Here is a 21887-nt window from a genome sequence, read left to right as displayed (position 1 = left end):
CATATTGCCAGTATATCTGAAGCGCGTTACTGTGGTTTACTCTGCCTATATAGACTATAATACAAATTAATCCAGACTGTAACTAACTGCGGCAATATTTACAAAGCATTTACCTCTGTGCTAAATTTGCCTCAAGGAAAATACAATTTAGGTTTTATTTTAATTATTTGAAGACCACACCAACGTTTGTTAATGTTTAAGAAAAACAAACAAAACAAAAACAAAACAACCACCACCACCATTCGTCAATAAGTTTTTTGTTTCTTATCGTTCTATATCGCGCAGTGTTGAATCGCGAGTCACGTTGTCAAATTCTATTTGTAAATTATTTTTAAAGCCATTTTTTTTTTAAATCGGTGTGGTCCCTGCATTTCCTTTTATATCTTCAACATTAACAGCTTTTACTACGTCAATCTTTACATTTAAATTGCCGTTCAAGTTTCAACCATGAATTGTAATTCCTTGTTCCACGTCTCCTTAACTGAAATACACGGGGTTGGGTAATACAGTCTCATTATACTTCAGTTCAACACCAGTCCCAGGCAAGACTGAAGCTAATTCCCCAATAAGGTATCTCTGTATTAAGTTTACTTTATAGCTCTACGCGGAACGGCATATTTCTGCCTGTCATAACGTATACCTGCTTTCAAAAGCTTAGTTTTATTAACAGTAATTTATAAAAAGTATATTGAATGAGCGTGAAATAAACAGATCATAGACGTCACTTATTCCTGAAGAACCCTAAAAAGGGAAGCAGACAGCATCTACAGTAGGGCTCAGGATATTGTGTGTATAGTGCAAGGCAGGCATTTGAGTGCTTGTATGTGAAATGCATCAATGCCATGGCTGATAATGGACGCCTAAGGAATCCAAGTACCCTCACTACTACTTTAAATATCCAAATATTTCATTGTATTAAAAAATTTCATTGTATTAAAATAAAATGTAAATTCTGCCACTGAGAGGAGTCTTTTATTCTGAAACATTTCTGTGTTGCTAAAAATGTATCTTTTATTAATTTAGGGAAAGTTAAAAAGTAATCATTCAACTTTTTACAGCAAACTGGAAAAATCTATATAAATAAGTATCTCATTAAAATTGTTTGAATGATAACCAATAACCATTGGATTTTGTAGCAAGGCAATACAATTAAGCTATTGAAAGTGAAACTTACAGAGTTAACCACAGTATTAATCAATAATGCTGAAAAGGCAACAAATACAAAGACATACTTTCATTAAAAATCATTGCAAATTCACCCAGATTATTATTTTTAGTATAATCAGTTCCAATGGGATGCTCTATGTCAGCATCTTCTTATCAGCGTTTTGAATATGTTGTTTCTAGGCTGGTCATAAGCAGAAGAAAAAACAAACAGTGCAATATACTTCTCCCAGGAGCCTGATAACATACAGCCCAAAGCAGCTGAATGGACATAGATGGTGTAATCCCTAACAGAAAGATACTTCAGTTCTGCGCTATTGCAGTGATAATTAGTCAGTCCAACGGGATTGCATTTCCTGTTTCGTTTACCTCATACAAGTATCCGATGACAGAAATTTCATTATAAAATAGACTATATGAACTAAATATACCCCATGGGTTTGCTATATTTGTAGAACGTGCAACTGTAACAAAGCTACAGTAATATGTCCCTATATATACTTCTGAAAGCAATTTAAAACTATTCAAACTTGTTAAAAAACAAAAAGAATATTAACAGCACAATTTGAAGAGCAATACATTATTTTATTACTGGCGCATTAAATTCTAAATAAATATTAACGTTGTACAGTTTCACACAGGTTGATGAACAGCAGGTAGGAAAACAAACACAATGTAGGAAAAAACACAACCGTTCATAAATACAAAAAGGGAGAATGTTATGTACAATAAATACATGGATTGTGCAAATTACAGAAATTAACAAAAAAAAAAAAAAATTCATACAAAACTGATTTTGATGACACTTTATATTAAAAGGAAAAACATATATTTTTGAATTCAGAAGTTACTGGGAATGACGACAGTCCCCAGCTTTACAAAGCAGCTCTGGCTTGTAACATTCTTGTTTTTATGCAATTCATTTTATAATTCCTACTGCAGCATTTTACTATAAGCAGGGACAGGGATGATACATTAAAGGAGTTCAATACATCAGCTTTATTCACAAGTTGCTGCTGTGCAAAGTTTGTACTATGCCAGTGTTACAAAATGTTTTTGCTCTTTTACAAAAATTGGTGTAAACGCTGCACTCTTAACAAATCCATCCCACACCACTCAGAGCTGCAGTACACTTCAATAATATATTTAGATTTCACTGTAGTGTAAAGATTGGACAGTAAGAGAACAGTCACCCCACTTATTCAGTTAATAAAATAATATTTACACTCCACTTAACAAAATCAATTGTCTTGCTTTTTTAGGAAAAACTGCAGGGCTGCATCCCATTGTTCTCTGGGGAAACGATTTGACAGCTCGAGGTAGTCCAGAGACTGGGAGACTTTTTCTGAAAAAAAAAGACAATAACAAACTAGAAGACACATTTACACACATCTAAAGGGCACAGCTATGTGAATTCTGTGACATGTCAAAATTCATACCTGTATTATCAGTGAAAATGTGTACCTTAAAAAATTACAACTTGACCATTAACAAAGAGTAACAGTGAAAAGCTACCTGCTTGCTGAGGCGTTCTGTTTTCAGGCTGGCTTGAACTTGGTGCAAAGTCCTAAGAAAGAAGGCATTGTTATTTGGCTTTTTTTCTTTTTAAAACCCACCCTTCTATGTATGTACATGAGGAGGTGAATATGCAGTCAGAATGTCAATGTATCCAATACGGACAGAGAGACATTCTATCTCTGTATTAACAGGCTATTCCAAAACGTATTCACCCGCCTGCCAGCCAAGCGCTGGAAGTTCCCCTAAAGTAATCACTGATCCATCAATGACAACCACTCTGCACTCTATTTCACTGGAGTGCTCATTGGCAGGCACTGTCTCAGGGCAAGCTCTCTGTTAGAACAGCACTGCAGAGACTGCGTGGAAGGTGGTGTGGCTCTTCTAATAACACAGCACAGAATACCTTTTACACATTGGGCTGGACTATTTACAGTATCAATTCTAGTGGCACACACGCTGGTATTGTTTTAAACTGTTATGGAAAGCTAGGGCAATTTCAAATCCAGTATGCACTACAATTAAGTTACAGTCTTCAATCCAAGGATGCTTTTATTTGAACTCTTCTGAATATAGCCAATGATTCTAGTCTGAACTAGGTTTCCAAAGTACACATGCACAAACATACAACCTTTCAAAAATGTAAAAATTCAACAGTTTCTACATTTATAAAAAAAAGAATTGCAGGCAGTTTTAATAAATAATGCAATTGAAGTTACTTTTTGCCGAGTGGACATCTCAAATAATATGGAAAAGGCATTAGCGGGAAAACAATGAAGTACACAAAAAGTAAAGATGAATAGCTTAACATGGTAGAATACAAATTATGCATCTGAATCACATGGAGAGGTAAACACGTTTAATTTACATGTTCAGTTTATAAAAAGCAATTCAATAATGCTTACTGAATTTAGTATATGGACAATGTCTTTCACTGTGCATATAAGCAAAACTGTATTTTTACAAAATGCATCATTTATAATCAAATACATCAGTGCCTATGCAGTGTTATTTATCATTAAATAGTTTAGTTTATCATAATAGTTTAGAATTTAATTACAAATGATTGACCTGATATTCATATTTAATAACTACTGTAAAATACCTATTTTACAACTGCTATCTTCTAATTTTCTTATCTTTTTTCATCTGTCAGGTAAAAATGAAGCAAGTAATTACATTTAAATTGTTCCAGTCTAGGCTGGAGTTAACTTGCAGAGACAACAACTGTTATACGTGAAAGCTTAGGTTACAGGAAAAAAAAGGAGCGTGTCAAGATTTCTCATTTCGAATATTACGAGAATATGACAAGTGATGTTTTTTATAAATTACGACAAACAGGCCTATGAGAACCTTTTAGCAAAGTTATGAAAATGGTGTGAAAGAAAAGGGCTAAGTGATGTATTAGCAGCCCACAATACTTTCTATTTAAACATAGACCCTTTGTTAACTGGCTGGCACGCCATACAAGTTAAAAACAGAAATATACCAGCCCCCACATATATCTTTTCATCGTTTGAGTAATGTGACATTTTTTCTCTCTCAAAAAACGAATCTTAAAATAATCTAGATAGCAGGGCAACGAGAGGCCTAAGCGGCAAGGAAGACAACAGAGATAGCTTGTGTTCTGGAGGGCTTACCAGTGGCAGGTAAATCCAGCATAAATGACCAGCAAGTAATTTTTTTGCTAAAAAGCATCAGTAGCTGTACTGAAAAACTATGTAAAGGAATGTGTTAACTCTTTACCTTTAGACACAGCTGTGCCAAAAAGTAGTTTTCAGTAAAAAAAAAAAAAGGATGTGGGTTATCAAATTCAAACACCAATTGACAGCAAAGTTTCTTGTGATTGGCAGATTAGTGCTAAACTGTTGAACAATATCATGTTTTGGTGGCATTCTTCACTACTGGACAATGTTGATCAACCTTTATTTAATATTTTAAAGCTCAGTTGGCTTTTATAGACCTGTCACATCCATCGTGCTACATGCAGAGGGTGTGAATTTGCTCTTCATCGAGCTGGCTGTCACAGAATTTGCATTTGGCAGACAATGCTGTATACAAATAGCATCCGAGTACCTGTATGAAAGTAGCCAGTAATATACAGCTCATTTCTTCCTCCAGGATGACCTTGTTCTGGCTGTTGTTGTAGCAAGCTGAGATGAGCGTCGGGAAGAGCACTTTGATCAGCCGCGGGTCGCTGAAATACTGGAAAGGCAGCTGACACAGTTTCTGCAGCACACTGGGCTGGCGGCCAGACTGCACGATTACCTGGAACACACAGAACAAAAAACACATTCATGTCATCATGTTAATACATACGCAATCGTACAGTTCTATTCAAATAGAAAAACAGTTGAAAAAGATAAAACACACATCTATAAATGGAAACAATATCAAACAAAAGTGGAAAGTAATAATGTATGATAAATCAATGTGTGTTTTGTGGCAACCTTTATAATTTGTAGGCCAATTACATATCTGCAGTAAAAGGGGGTAACAGCATTGCTTCTATGGGCAATCCATTGGTTCTACGCTGCCCAGTTTTGGCTCTTTTCTAAACCCATTAGTTTTTAGCTACTCCAGAGTGAGACAGTTAAGCAGCCCCCAGATATTAATTTCTGAATTCTGTTTGTAAAAACACAATCTAAGGACCGACACCATATCCTCTCACTTTAAAAACCACAATACAAATCTATGGTGTTCAATATACAAAAACATTTGCAGCACTTTGACATTGCCACAATCCACAACTGTTCAAATTGTACAACACCATACCATCACATTCAAGACAACCACAGAGGAATTTGTGTTCTAAAAGCAGACCCCCCACCCCCCATCTCCCCCCCCATCTGTGCTGCTTTATCAGTGAGCTCAATCAGTGTAGCAGGCCCCAGAGAAGGGCTTTTTGGATAAATGAGGCTCTCGCCATAAAGCTGGCCTCACTTACGGAGTGTCATCAGCACATTAAGAAATGAAGCAATACCATTAACGGAATCCTTGCTAGGCTCACATCCTGCTAGCTTCACCAAACCCTTTCAATCAAGGCATTAAACCCAGCTCACCAATATTAAAATCAAATCACTCCCAGACTAGTTTGATTACAAAGGAACAAAACAAAAGAATAGCTTGACCTACCGTTGGCTCTTCCTAGAGCCTGGGAGGCAGGCTGCGGCAGGGTTAGCAACATTGTAAAACTGCAGGGCACGATTGTAAATTGTAGCTGGAAAAACACAGCTTTACAGGTGTACACACCCCAACAGAGTGGAGCTCAAATTGAAACCAGAAGGGCAGGGTGAAGCTCCTCAACCACAATGACATAAATTACTGGGATTTACAAGATTTTTAAAGCACTTTTAACAATACTCTTAGAATACACTCACTGTTTAATAATGCACTTTAGGAGTTTAAGAGCATGACAAACAAACTAATAATTCACCTTTTTATCATTTCAAGGTGAAGTACTTCTGGACTATGTTCCACACCAATTCTCAAAGAAAATAAAATGGACATCGTGTCAAATTAAGATCACTTGACGTTTTAGTGTACAAAGTCTTGAAAATAAACCCACAAAAGAGTGGAGTAAGTAATAAAAGAAAAGCATGCTCAAACATCTTTGATTTTAGTACAGGAAACATTTTTCAACAAACATTGCCTGAAATGCAAACATGGACTTGTTATATAACTTACACATCAGCATGCCAAAAAGATATCATGCATTTTTTATTGTTAAATACACTTTGTTGTTTTGATAATAAAATGCTTATGAGATTTACTGCGGAATGTTTCTCACCCCAGTGCTTTTTGCTGATGATCACACTGTGAGGGTATAGGGTACCAGACAGAAGCATACTCACATTTCCATCATTTTCAAGTGGCTTTTGCTCCCACAACAAAGAGTCTTGTAACGCACAAAGGAGCATAACATGGGTTTCACTTTTAACACCATGTGAATCAAGCCACAGTTATTACCCCTGATAGCTGTACAAAGACGCACGAAAGGCTGATTTTCAGTGGCTGCTCTAAAACAACGGATATATAAGAGAGACCTGTTTGTGTTGCTTTTAAGGAGGTAAGGGTTAAGTTGGGTCTCATAAAAAATAATGACATCCATTTGAAAGTATCTGATGCTTCACCAAATATAAATCTCTCCACTGACAGCCTGTTTACAAACCAACCAGCAAGAAACACATTCAATACATTTTAAAATGGTTTACTGAGAAAATGCATCTTTCAACAGGGCATCAAACATTATAATCCCTAAAAAATAAAGAATAACTCTTTCCCCCTGGGAACATCAGTGCTAGGCCTCATAAATGTAAGCATTCAGAAGTAGCAGGACTTATCACTGGTCACCTATAACTCACCTATATCACCTATAACTGGTGTCTGTGCTGGAGCAAGAAAAAAAAAAAAAGTTCACTGAACACTATTCCACAAATCACTGAGCAATCTCATAATCCTACAAGATTCAGTGCAGGATCTTCAAGAATCTAAACAAATTGTCTGCTCTGAAGTGAGCACTGGAGGGGAGACAAAAACTAAGCCTGTCTGGAAGGAAGAAAAGCAGAGGATTCCTTTAACCATCTGTGTGCCGATTTTCAAAAATATATAAACCTCCCGTGTTCAAACAAACCATACTAAACATAATTTTGGTGTGTGTGTGTGTGTGTGTGTGTGTGTGATGATTTATTATATATATTTGTGTGTGTATATGTGTGTATGTATATATATATATATATATATATATATATATATATATATATATATATATATATATATATATATATATTATAATATATATAGATGATTTTTTGTTATATATAATATATAATATATATATATATATAGCAATATATTATACATATTCAAATCAATTCAATTGAGTGTTTTCAATTTCCAGTTGGCTTTAATGAGCTCCTCACAGGCTGTGGAAACAAGCTCTTTACAGCATCACACCTTCAATACACTCCTCTGGGTTTAAAAGTCCTCTTATGCATGTATTGCAGCTTCTGCAAAACATGTCCCAATAAATGTTGGTGCCACTATTAAGGAAGCACAGTGAAGTTACTGATAAGAAAAAAGCAAACATGAAAGGAAGTCACTGCTTGAAGTACTTATCTAAACGCAGCATCAGGGCAGCCATCAATGGGTTTATTACCCAACACAGTCCTGTTGAAATGTGTGCTCTATACTTAAAATGCTCTGATTCAAGCAATCAAGCAGCCTCTGTTGAAGGCAATTAAAGATTACACTTCTTGTTTTTTATTGAAACCTGCATAACTATGTTACTTTAGAAAATACATTTATTTTACAGCACTAATTAGATCATAACAAAAATGTGGCTTCAAGGGTTGTGTCTGAGCCCCTAAACTCTCACTTGTAGCTACCTGATAGCACCCAAGAAACATACAGCAGCTGCCAATAAGCCTGCAGTCAGAACTGCTTTTGATTACATCCGTACTGTGTCAATTTTTGAAGTGTTTTGAGCACAACTTTTCTAGTAAAATATAATAATCTATTGGCTCTCTGGTCTGCACAAGTGATATTTAGCTCCCGGATGAAGAACACTTGGAGGCCTCTATACTAATTGATTAGTAAAATATGTGTATTATAATTAATGAGGATCTACAATACCGTCCAGGCTATCGATCAAAAAATCAAGAAACTCCTCAAACTAATCTGAAGTAAAAAAAAAAAAAAAAAAAAAAAATGATAATGGGGAGGACAGGATTTTCCAGCTATTATCTGGTTTTGTACCTTGATGTCACTTGACTGTATTTTGCAATTCTTCATTCTTTTCTTGCAACAGCTGCCCTCTGGCAATATGTGGGGTTCTCTCACGCTGAAATATCTTACAGTGATATCTGGCAGTGAATGCTGCTTAATACCAAGGGTATCTAATAATCATTATCATCAAAGGGGACACTTTGCTTGATTTTCCTATGCATTTTATCAGTTTTGTTTGGCATTTCACGCAGCCAAAATCAATATAATGAAAGTCACAGATAAAAGAACTTTAGATTTGCTACTTAGTGCCATCATATCAAACCAGAAAAGATGTACATTTAATCCAGTCGTACACAATGATTTGACATATTATGGTAGCAATATCTCCCAAGTTTCTGTATAAGTGGATTTGTGTTTCAAATTCACAATGTCAGTTATGCCTCTTTTCTGGAAATAATCAAGAGACTATAAAAACTGCAGGAATATGCTGTATAAACGGAAACATGCCTTTGTTATTGTTTAAATTAGGGTGTAAATAGATTTTGTGAATTCAGCGTATTATTTATATCCTCAGAGAAGGGGTAGTTTTCATTGTGGATAGTAGTCTCTCTTTAAAGTTTTTTATGATCTGCATTATTTCTTGTGCACATACATAAACAAACCTCAAGCTGCCAGCACTGAATCAGCAGACTATGTCACCACTTGGGCCCTCAGGTCAATGCTGCTTTCTTGTGCCGCCAGTGCTTACATTGAGTATGTGAAAGGCTAAAGCTGTTCTAAATATTCCTTCTAAACATTTATCCTTTTTAAACCCCCCCCCTTCCCGACAGCAGCATTCCAGGAACAAAAACACTATCCAGGATCATCTTTCGTACCATTACAAAACATAATTCATAAAGAAATCCTTTTTTTTTTTTTTACGCTGTCCGTACTCCCGTTTTGTTAAAGGATTCACGACTTTGTCAGCTTTCAATCAATTTTGTTAACTTAAAGCAGCTTATAAACTTAACATATGAAGGCTGTTTAAGGGGTAAACATAGAGGGTGATGTTAACTGCCAATCAAACAAATTAAAAAAAATAATAATAAAATTTCAATACTACTAATAATAATGCTGTACATTCTGCAGGTGTTCAATGAAAATTAGAAATCTATAGACTCCTCATAATACCTAATAAGTAGTATACATAGATCTGTGTTGATTAAACATTACAAGAACTGCATTTGGAACCTAAGAATGAATCATTATTAACCTCACTCACATTAGGTCGTGTTTACACTTGTCTCTTCCATTGTCAGGAGCATTCGTCTGGGCTCACTGTGGCTGCTGTTCAGGCTGCAAGGTTTCTGTTTCTCTAACAGTCGGAAGCGTACTGTAGTGACAAGCCTGTAATTGGTGGGGTTAATCATTCTAACAGAACTAGTTTTGCTAGATTCGTAAGCCGTCACATCAAATCACATAGGGTGACACCAACAATTAAAAAAAAAAAAAATTGTTTGTTTGTTTTAAATAAGCCAAAGCTAGTGTAACATGTGTGGAAATCAGTACTTAAAAAAAAATAAATAAATAAATAAAATGTAGGACAGGCACAACTCTATCAGTGGGTTAATTTGGGGGCAAGCAAAAGTCATTAAATACTCAGGCTACCTACCTGTTAATTTCAGAAGTCATCGAAAAAATTAGATGGGGTTTCATTTTGACAGACAGAGTTCTCTGCTTTTTTAGATTTGTGTGGACAGCAGGAGGCCCTCCATAAGCCTTGCATTAAATAATGCTCGAATTATACACAGGCCCCACATTGATAGGCTGTGTTTACATTATAGAAATCTCTCTAAAATGGCTGGCTCTGTAGACGTTCCACCCATCTTGCTTTTTTTGAATGTGTTGTAAATTGGCAAGAGCAAGCCTTTTGACAAATACACCCTACTGTGAATGTCGAAATGATTGGTAAAGTCTCAACTGAGACACAGCAGACAAACAAACAAGTGATTCAGGCAATTTTTTAAATATTTATTTTACTTAAAATAAGAAGGAATGTGTTCTTATTATGATTTTTTTTTCCAACAAATACATCTGCAAAAATTGCATTTCTGCCATGTCAGTACTAAGCAAATTAATCACACAAGTTATACTTTGTTTAACCTTGGGATTGCATACTGCAAAGTAAGAGGAGACAAGAGACATATATACAGACCTATATTCTCTATCATCAATGTATAATATATCAACGATCAGGAGATAAATCCCAGTCTTGTTTTAGAACTTAAATTAGAAATATATATATAAAGTAAAATAAATTTGATTTAAAGAACTACAGCTGTGCTTCCTTGAAAGTATTTTATTCCTCCTGTCATTCCGCTCACTTGTGTTGATGGCATTTTTAATAATATCAGCTGAAAAGAGGCCAAGAATGAAGAAACACAGCAGCTTGTGTCCTGCAGCTAAGATCAGAAGTTTAAAGACTACTGCAACAGATTTTTATAAATTAACAAAATGCTTTTGGATTAAATGAATATGTAAAAGCAGCTATTCCCAACATGGTCATTCAGCTAACTTTTCTGTGTATGAACAAAGCTGAATCATCTGTCATCCCCACTAATTTAATCATCAGCTCTCATTCAATTATCCAATATAATATGCAAATGAAATGAACAATTGCCAGCACATGCTAATTATGTACATCAGAATAATTAAATTGGATAGGAGTGGTGGAAGGGAACTGAACTGTTATAAAATCCAAGAAGATTCTTTAATTAAGACTACAAAAATTTAATTAGAATCTGTAATCTGCCTGTAAATTGTTGAATGGCTTTAGTATGTATGAGGACATTATTCTTATTACAAAGTTTTCCCAAAAGAGTCCACCCTTGGCAGCATGGGACATGCTTCACTTAACTAAAGAACGGCCAACTGTGGCAGATCTGAACCAGTGCCAACTCTATGGACCATGCATACAATCCAGTTAAGACCCAGTGCCCAGCAGAGTAATCCTCTTCGGCTACATGCACTGAGGCTCTGCCGCCTCAGAACAAACACAACACAGGCTGCCTGTTCAACTGAAACAATAGATCACTTTGAGATGCCGAGCAGACAGCACACTGTTGGACTGAGTTAGTGGTGCCAAGGCATTTGAAAAATTTAAGAGGCACCTTTTGTTGGTTTTGTGTTTCCTTACACAAAACCTTGCAGTGCTGTTCCCTTTAATTAGTGCATCTTCATGGGCTATCGAGAGTATACATATACCAAAAACGCCTCCAATAAGCTCTCTACTGAACACACACAGACAATATAAAAAGCAGAAAAACACTAAACCTGTTATTTTTGCAATGAAATAAAATGTAAAAAAAACTAGCTTCTCCAGCAAAAAGCATAACTGCCCAGTTTTACAAAACTCCATTCTGCTTGGAATGAATTACCTGGTTGTCTTGGTGGTTGACTGTGAAGTACCCAACACAGATGATGACCTCATGAAGCAGGTGCTCGCAGGTGTGATGGGAGCAATACCACAGCAGGGAGCTGATAATGTGTCGGAAAGCCAGGGAGAGGCCTTCAGCGCCTAACACAGACTGACAAGAGAAAGAACAACCATGTATACAACATTTAATAAAATAACACACTACACATTCTGGGGCAGAATGATCTAAACAGAGGTGCATTTAAATTCCACCTCCTTTTAACTATCGTTGCTATTTTTCCCCAGTGATAACTTATTTAAGTTTTTTTTTTATTATTAAATACATTTTTTTTTTTATTTATCACTAAATAAATACTATGAAAACGGGTTTGTGGATATTTAAACACTGTTTAGATCGCTGACTACATGGCGGTATTGGACTTGGTGCAAATACTACAACCTCAAAGCTGCTGTCGGTATTCCACAGAACTGTGCTGACCTTAAGATGTTCAGCAGTAATTCAAAATGTTTTCAGCAGTCAGATTTTTCAACTTGGTACTTCGATTGCCTGCCTCCAGGCAGGAAGGTCCACTAAGATATGACTCCTTGTTCACCCTGACCAATCCTGCTGATGGATTTCAGCTACTGCACTGTAGCTGATGTTTCAGGCAGGCGAAAGCTTTTTGCAGAACACTCAATTTAGTTTCCATTAAGAGCTGGCACATTTTAATTAGAACATTGTTTTATATAAAAATGGTATAAAACTAAAATCTGCTTTTAATTACAGATTAGAATCCACCTATGTCAGCCCCAGTAAAGTTATGCTTGCCCTTTGTGTAATAAATGTTTCATGGATGCGTGAAAACTAATTCAGTCATATCATTTTATATTTATTTTTTTCTAAATTATTTTATATATCAAAAGTGTGTATATATATTTTATGACCAAAATATAAGAAATGACAAGAAATAAATGCTATTCAATAAAGAGTCGAGGATATTCACAATGTTGCCTTAACCAGAAAGAGATATTTTTGTCCATCAACACCTTTGCTTATTTTTGGACATAAAAAAAATGACTTCAAATGTTTTTCAGTAATCCCGAACTTAACTGGGTTTCAACAAAATGTATTTTATCAATGAATTAAAACACAAACTAGAACTGTTAACCATACTCCTTTATGACAAAAAAAGTTTTCCTGCAGTACTTTTAGAGATTGCTCCTAGATGTTTACGATCTTCACCGGCTTTAAAAGACTTTTGCACAATGAAATCCATTATCACGGACGATGCAATTGCACGTCTCTGTTTGAGGATGCAGTCCCAGAGCTCTAAAGATCAGATTGTATCCAAAACCCACAGCCAGTATTTACTAAACATGTCAAAGTGACAGAGCAGCAAAGGGTCAGGAGAGAATCAAATCAAACCAAGAGGGACATCCAAACAGCCTCACAAACAATAACACCTGAGGAGCTTTTATATAATCTTCTGCACAGTGAAATTACTCCTTTGGTTTACATTCCAGTCCCTACCATACATACTGTCCTAATTAAGCTGTTCCTTCTTATAAACTTCTGCAACTAAGAGGCACCTTCTTTACAAAAACCAACCTCAGATCTTTGATAGGAAACCCAATTACAGACTGCTGAAGCACTGGAAGCCAGCAAAACCTCAGGCGATGTTGCTCATGAATAGAAAAGTTAAACAAGTAAAGGATTCACCTTTCCTAGTATCTATTAGCCACCAGCATGGTATAATTTAAAACACAAGGTGATTACAATTTTAGTTAATAAAGTGTTTCATTTAAAAAATATACATAAAAACTACTAAGAAACTACCGCGGCAAGCAGATGTTTCAAATACATTTAAAGGGACAAAACCGCTGGAGATCATTGCTAGTAGTAAAAAATGAATGATGTCAATATGTCCGCCTCTGCGGTTGGCTGTTTGTCATTGATTTAGCACAAGGGATCTGCATCTACTTCTCATCTGCGGTGCAGTTGGGACTGGCTCCTATACTAATTGTACATGTCCACCCATGTTGTGACCCAATGCTCTGTGTCTAGCCTTAACAGATTACTAAAGGTTAGAGGGCACACAAGTTTATGTACAAAAGGTCAGCTTTGTTCTGAAGGAAATGTTGCTTCCCGATGGCAACTTTGGCGCTCCAAATGGGCAGCTGTCTAAATGATTTGCAGACTATGTTTGTGTTTGTCTGGGTATGTTTGTTTGTTTGTTTGCCTAGTGGGTGAGTGCAGGCATCTGAGGACTGCTTGGCAACACCTTTAATACAGTGGTTTGGAAAACACACACCTTAAATTGTGCTGTCTTTAGAACTCGCATGATCAACATGCTGAACACCGATCAGTAGCCGTCTCTGTGGACATTACCATTCCTTAAAGATTTGTGATACAGTTCCATTTTCCAGCTTCGGTCTTGCTGTACAACAACTGCTCTTCATTTGCATAACATTGCCTAATAATGCACCTTCTTTATATCCAAAAACATTTCATTTAAAGCCAGAGGTTGTCAGCTCTAGTAATCACAAGTACCCCTAACTGGCTAACCTTTCATTTTCCAGAGCACTGTTAGAGGACCAGGATTGAACACCACCGGTATAAAAGGACCATATTTACCTGGAATGCCGACAGGTCCAAAAGTGCAAAACTATTCAAGAAGCTAATGCTGTGGATGGCAACTTGGATGACGCTTTCTGGGTAGCCCTCGACAGGACTGGCTGTGTTGGGATCTGGGGTTGACCCGTGAAGGAGGATGCAATAGAGCATGTGGAGCACTCCCACCAGATCAGTGGACTGAAGCAGGGCAGTTAGCCCTGTGGGATCCTGACGTTTATTGTCAAAAATGCTAGGAGACCTGTCAGAGAAAAGGAGAACTAATTAGAAAGCCTGCCGTTAGGAGGTCGGTGAGTGTGTGGCAGTGTTAATAACCAGTATTGGTTATTACTCAGGATATAGTTAAATACCAATGCATATTACTATCAGCATGTAGGTATACCAGCTTTTTAAAAGATAAGAGACTTCCATATCTTGTCAAAATACATCACAAGAAACACTAATGGAGTATAAAGATGTGGTTCCTGTGACTGAGCTGGGTTAGTTTAACTGACTTGTTTGAACCTTGTTTCTTCACGATGTAAATGGGAACTACTTGTGTTGCTACTTAAACAAATTCCATATTTGTTATAACATGTATTCATCCAAATACACATGTTGAAGAATTACACTCTGTCACTGGCCAAACTTAAACAAAATGGTATTAATCCACAAGCTAATGTCTAAAGCAATATTGCAGCGAAGCTCCCAGCCCTCCTTCAAAACTTCAAATCCACGCCATCCTTTACATCTTGACATAACCTTCTTTGCATAATATATATCCGCTACGTCGTCTCTGTCTTTCCTGAAAATTATTTCCAGGTTCGTTTCTCTTAGCGGGTAGCTCTGACATAAAAGTTTGTCTAGTGTTACCAGAGACAGTAAACTAGAAACGCCACTTATAAAACCGCAGGAGTAAAAACAAAGCAGCAGTTAGCTACAGTATAGTGCATTTTCTTCTCCTTCTTGGCTAGCAGATTTACTAACTAAGAAAATAAGCACTCCACACTACTACTTTGTAGATAACAAAACAAACAAACAAACAAACAAACAAAGATTTCAACCTTTAAAAGCTCACAATGTGGATTTTTAGATGTTAGTAACACCTTTCTGGCAATCCTCAATATTTTTAAAACCCATTCAATTAAGGATATTCTTCTGGCATTTAAAACAAGAGAGAAGCAGTTAGCCAGGCTAACCCAAAGTAGATTTTGGTGCAGGCTGACTTCATATGCTTACAAATGTCAAGCCCTGCAGGTGAAGACAGAGCTCACACTCAGAACTGCAAGACTGCTTGCAAAAATACCAGGGGGAAATAAAAACGATATTACAGAAGTTGAAATAAATCTGGCTGTCCCTTTCCACTAATTAAGCAAATCTTCTATAATAGAGTATATATGCCTAGACTTCTACTTTACTATACCTGTACGATAAATGTTATGTAAACAGTGTAATGGTTAACAGAATATATATATATATATATATATATATATATATATATATATATATATATATATATATATAAATAGTATATGAAAACATATATATATATTAGTTTTATATATCCGTCAAAAAAGTGCAAGCGGACCACTATGAAAACAGGCTAGATTACTAATAGTATCATATACAGTTTTGTATGTATCTAAGGTAGAAAAATGTGCGGTTATATATTTTTAAAGTTGGGCTCTAAAGTTTTAATTTTGTTTTGCTTTATCTTCTTGAAAGTCTGATTCCAAAACAAAATGAGCCTTACTTCAGCTGTCTAAAAAATATTTGTGCATCTTAAAAAACAGTAAGAGTGTTTAAGTGCATGTTTTGCTTCAGCTATTGTGTTTCAACTATAGAAACTTTTTTTTTTTTTAAACAGACAGGGATTGTCCTAACCTATCCCTGTCTAATCGTTTGATGTTGAAAGCCCAGCACCTAAGTTGGACACTGAGTCTCCCCCTCCAAAAGCAGACATTTTAGTGCTGCATCAGTGACTCAGTGATCTCAAGAAGACAGTAGAAGAGAGACGACTGACCCCCATAAAGCTTCCAGCCCTACAGGCCAGCCTCTCAGGTGAAAGAAGTAATAGCATGAAAGCAAAAAAAATAAATACTTTGCCTTTATTTACTTACATTAGACACACACACAAACTGCCCTCACCCCGACAGTCTCGTGCACACACTGCTGTCAACAATGTCAATCGACACTCAAGTACTTCCATTAGAACTAAAGAGGTCAAAAGTCAGCACTTGATGCCACAATCAGGGACAGAACTGGAGACAAATGTGTCTGAATTTATTGTACAGATTCCAAAAGGGCCTGTGTTTAACGTTAGAAGCCTCTAAGAACCAGGTGGAAGTAATAGGAATTCTCTGCAGGTTTTGTTGTGCTCTTCAGACAAAATGCATGGAGACCTGAAGCCTTGCACAGATTACAGTCATTCAGCTTCATGCTTTTTCCACCCATACCATCCACCCTGTTTAAATCACCTGAAACTGAACCAATGCTGAGATGTCAATCTCTGTCCTGCTGGGCCCACCTACTACTGCATGCAGTTTACTTGGGTTTCTGTGCTTACTGAATGTTTACCTGCATGGCTGCCAACTGAGAAGTAGTACATTCAAAAGACTTCTGTCCATGATGCCCAATCAGTCCTACAACTGGCCCAAAGTTTGCCACACATTAGTAGGAGTAAAACAATGATAATGTTATAAACTAACAAGGAACAAAACCGATGCGAGTAGGAGCATTGAAATTAGTGTATTCTGTTTCTTGTTATATTAATAACATTAACTTTCTCCTTGTAAATAAAATGGGGTCAAATTCTGAACAGAAGGTAATTGAAGTCCTAGGTCATCTACTCAGTGGCACATTAAGAAAAGCTGAAGCCTATGATTATAGGGCATCTTCTTTGACTAGTTGGAACAGTTTTTCATGAGGTTTACAGTTTACTGGAGATTTTTTTAATTACATACGGAACACTTTACAGTCCGCTCCCTGTGCCGTAGTTATAATTGAGTTACAGAGCTCCAATAAAAATAACTATAAAATTATGAATTCCTCCTAGTTAATGAAAAGACCTTCTCTGAATACGAGTTGCTGAACACACCGTCCATGCTGTGAAACCAATTCTACCTCTCCGAAAACTGCCAAATCGAGCTTCATTTAAAATGTTTTAATGATCAATTGGACTTTGACCTGTCTGTGCATAAAATATAAACAATAAAGATGTCAAATACTTTGTTACTCACAATTGCATACTGTAAATGGAAATGTACAGCCTCGGTTTATGGAGAGCTTACAGACTGTAACGGAATGGAATGTTGATGTTAAGGAGTCAGAATGGGGTTAGACTTTGGCTTGAACTGCTGGAAAGAGCAGGTAAAGTTGTGAAACACGATTCTACAAATTTAACTACTTAAGAGATTATTCCTAGCTATTGGAATGCATATTGGTTTAAGATCAACAGTTCACTGTACTGGTTCCAGGTCAGGCTGAATTACCCACTCATCCCCATATGGGTGGTCCCTTTAGAGCAGGAATGAGGGCCATTCATTACATACTGTGGGAAAGCTTTAGTCTTTAGTGCATCTATCCAGTTTCTTAAAAGAAAAAAAAATACAGCAATGTTACAACAGAAACCAATTTCTAATTGTATATTAATATCTATCATTTATACTAATCAAATATAAGCATATACATTTTTATAAACTACCAATACATTTAAATCTTAGACAATGTGTATGTATAACCACAAATACTGACTGCATAAATGTATATGGTAATGCATTCTGTACCAAATATTATATGAAAACTGTTTAAAAAGACAAAATGTAAAAAAAAAAATATCACACAACAGCAGCATTGAGCTTGATGTAACTTTCTTTCAAGTCTACCAACTCAGGCCATTGTGACAAAGAAAAGAGCAAAGTATTGAAAAGCAAATCAGACAGGAATTCCTGTTAATCAGGGAGTCTTGTAAAGCAACACAGACAGTGTACATTCCCTGACATATATAAATAAATTCCTCATTTTTTTTTACCACATACACAAAACAGTGACAGATCCAGTCATATCACTTGTCAATCATAAAAGTGGTTTAGGTCCTTAAACTGGACAGGTGGGAATGGCTAACAAAGAGAACTGCAAAGATGAATTCTCAGAGTGCAAAGACCCTCTCGTGTTTTATAAACAGTGGAGCGGGAAAGCCCTTTTTAGTTTTTAGAGAGTAGTAGATGATATGATGTAATTTAAAATACTAACTTCTACAGTGAGCTGTTAGAAATGTATGGCCGCATTACTGCTGGACAAACTGGTGACTAAAGCCAAATCAAATGTTTAAAAGGCATCAAGGGTGAGAAAGTATTCTCTCTTTTAATACTTTTTTTTTTTTTAAAACCTATAAAAAAGTACCCTAAATCTCTAAAACACTGTGTTAATCACATTAAGCTACCGATTGTACAAATTGGTGAACCGTTTAAACAGGCAATTCCTTCACTATTTGGTTAACTAATGTCAATGTATATACAATGCTAGATTTATCACCCCAGGCATGATAAAATTGTTCTCATAACCAGTCTGTTCACAAAACAGATTTGAGCTGAAACAGCAAGTCACATGACCAGGCAATGAATGAATGAACAAAATAAACACTTATCAAACTTATCAGTGAAGTGTCATGTTTTAGTACACACTCTCGGTGATTCAGTGGATAATGAAAGATTACTATATATATATATATATATATATATATATATATATATATATATATATATATATGTGTGTGTGTGTGTGTGTGTGTGTGCAGATTATCAGCAGGTATTAAATATAATGGTCATAGACATAATGCTATAAGAGCTTTTTATAGTTTCAACACAGTAAAGAGTGTTTGTGGATTGCAACCCAGTACTGCCAGGAGCAGCTCTGGCAGGCTGATTTGTAGGTTGTCAAATGCAATCACTGCAGGTTGCTTCCTGGTACAGTAATGTCAAAAGTCATACAAAGGAATGAATGAATTCAATTCTGAATAGATCTGTGGTCCGCTGCTTTCACCTGTAGGAAACAAATCCAGTTTCAAGGACGGCTAACAAGAGACTATATTTATCATAATAGAGCCAGTCAATAGTAGCTGACAAAGAAAATGGAAGCAAAAAGACACTGCAGGTCTTTTTGACACCAGGGTTTTCTCTCCTTTAGGCTAAAATGTGACACCAACATCAGGATGCTCAATCTGGCAAGACACAAACACAGTGCCTTGCAGACTTAGAGTTACTCAACAACAGTAATGTGTAATTAATAACATTTCCATGTCATCCTGGTAGGAAATGGCACCATTTATTAATACAAATAAATTGAAGATTTTATCATCAGGTTCAATTTTGCTTTGTATTTACGATGGAAAATGAGAGCTGTTAAGTTGACCAAATACATATATTTTAACATCAAAGTAATTACAGAAGAAAAGTGGAGCAAACTTTGCACTGGACCAAAAGCTTGTTAAAATCTAGCCCAAGAAGTCTTAGCAAGGTAAATGCAATCCACAGAGCCCATCTACTGGGCATCTTACCTGCCAGTCACAGCAAAGCATAACTTGCACATGCCATCTAAGAGCTCTGTAGCGTGTTGCAGGAAGGTTGCCATCTTTGGATTCTCATCAACAGGGCCTTGTATAGAGAGGAAGCAGCCATACAACTTGTCAATCAAACCCATATACACTAAGTAACTGGAAAAGAAACAGAAAGGACAAAGGTCTTTAATTACAAATAAAATCTCTTTACACACCGCTTATTAGGATAAAAGAAAGCCTGTATTAAACCACAAAAATAGTGTCCCATAGACTCACTTACAGGGGATACACATAGTCAAGCAGTTCACTGCCAAGGCTGTTCTCCCTTCATGCTCTCAATGCAACTACTCAACTGAGATCCACTGAGTGGGTTCTGCCATTATCCCACTGTTTGGAGGCTTTTTGGTGTCAGAGCTTTTTATTATTATTTGCAGAAAAGAGGGATTGTTTCATTTGTATCATTCCTTCACAGTTTATCCTGTGGCTTGAACATTACATCCCATAACAGATATTGGAAATTTAAGTTTTCAGGATCAGTATTTATTGAAGAACTAAACTGTGGTGTTAACTTGTTTGTTTAGAGGTTGTTTGCTTGGGCAGTAGTTACTACAATACAAAAGAAAACAAAAATGGACAAAGAACATGTCTTTTTAAATAGGTAAAAGCAAAAACAAGTATAAATAAGAATTTTTGTAAGACAACCAAAAAAAAAAGCCACATACAACAGCAAGAACAAAAACAGCCTTGCAAGAAAATGCCACAGAAATATGTATTGTTTCATTAGGAATCTTCATAAAAACATTATAGTGGACTCATAAGGAAACACTAAATGGGAAATTGCATTTTAAAGCTTTAATAATTTAGAAACCCAATAAAAATATTTAACATGAACTTCCTGAGCCCCAGAAGAACAACGAGCTACACTGTAATTTGTACCCAAAACACCAAAGCAGATACCTGATACGGTACCTTGAAGGTAGCCTTCCAGTGTGACAACTTATTATTATAATATCGCTAATTTGTCTGTTTGGTGTCAGGTTTGAAGAGAATTCTCTCGCTGGCCACTCAGTAACAAATCACTCTTCTATGCACGATTACCCTGTCTCTATGTCTTTAACCACCCTGATCAGCGCAAGGCCCCTCCAGAGTGCCCCAGGGCCTGGGGCCCTGTCTCCGTTTCAGGTATGCCTGTCCTGAGGTGTGCCTGGGCTTAGCCCACCTAGTGTCATATGACCAGGAGTACAAAACTATCAATCAAGAGACCTCCCACCATGTCATCCCTATTCACTTCAGAAGAAAACAGCCTTCTGAATATTTAACTTCAAATTCTTTTTTTTTTGTCTTCTCAAAGAGGTGCTCTCAAATGCTGGTAATTAAAAAAAAAAAAGTTCTACAGGGTACCTGTCACTTGAACTAACGCTTGTAATTATGACTTTATACTTTACTATATTTTCCTGAGACAAAAGGAAAGTTTTTTTTGACTTGAAGACTTGAAGGGTGTTTCAATGTTCTAGCAGTATTTGTGCAACAATGTAGATTCTTGAACAGCGTGTTAATCACGCTATCAGTAAATGCATTTTACTAAAACATTTGTGCTTCTTGGAACATTTGGACTATTAACGGATAAGATATACATCTTTTTAAAATCTTCTTGTCTGTTTGTTATCCATTAGTGCATGCTTATCTTTTTGCACAGTACATAATATTTACAACAATGGTCATTTGCAGCTGGTTTTACACTCTACTGCAGTAATTCATGATATCGCTGAGGTAGATAAAACAGCTCCACATGCACTAGTGTTTAGACTTTGTAACATCTAGAAATCCTCATACTTTGAACACAGAAGAAATGTATAAATCCACAGAACGGCTCCAGTGAAAAGTTGTTTATCTGATAGAGTGGAAACATAAATGAAAACAAG

At 36.2% G+C, this 21887-nt stretch overlaps 1 protein-coding gene across 2 annotated transcripts in view; it reads right to left on the bottom strand.

Moving 5' to 3' along the window:
* Positions 1–1729: 1729 nt before the first annotated feature.
* The window catches only part of LOC121294786 (S phase cyclin A-associated protein in the endoplasmic reticulum-like), a 96833-nt gene continuing 76675 nt past the window's right edge, over positions 1730–21887 (bottom strand). For both annotated transcript variants that reach the window (XM_041218869.1, XM_041218870.1), the window contains exons 26-31: positions 19966–20121; positions 14436–14673; positions 11823–11972; positions 4756–4947; positions 2680–2731; positions 1730–2509 (exon numbers count right to left, since the gene is read on the bottom strand). In XM_041218869.1, the coding sequence (XP_041074803.1) occupies positions 2406–2509; positions 2680–2731; positions 4756–4947; positions 11823–11972; positions 14436–14673; positions 19966–20121 (892 nt within the window). In that variant the 3' untranslated portion in view covers positions 1730–2405. The remainder of the gene's footprint in view (positions 2510–2679; positions 2732–4755; positions 4948–11822; positions 11973–14435; positions 14674–19965; positions 20122–21887) is intronic.

This window comes from Polyodon spathula, chromosome 19 (genome assembly GCF_017654505.1).
Source record: "Polyodon spathula isolate WHYD16114869_AA chromosome 19, ASM1765450v1, whole genome shotgun sequence".
Taxonomy (NCBI): Eukaryota; Metazoa; Chordata; class Actinopteri; order Acipenseriformes; family Polyodontidae; genus Polyodon; species Polyodon spathula.
This window is presented reverse-complemented; position numbering and strand designations above follow the sequence as displayed.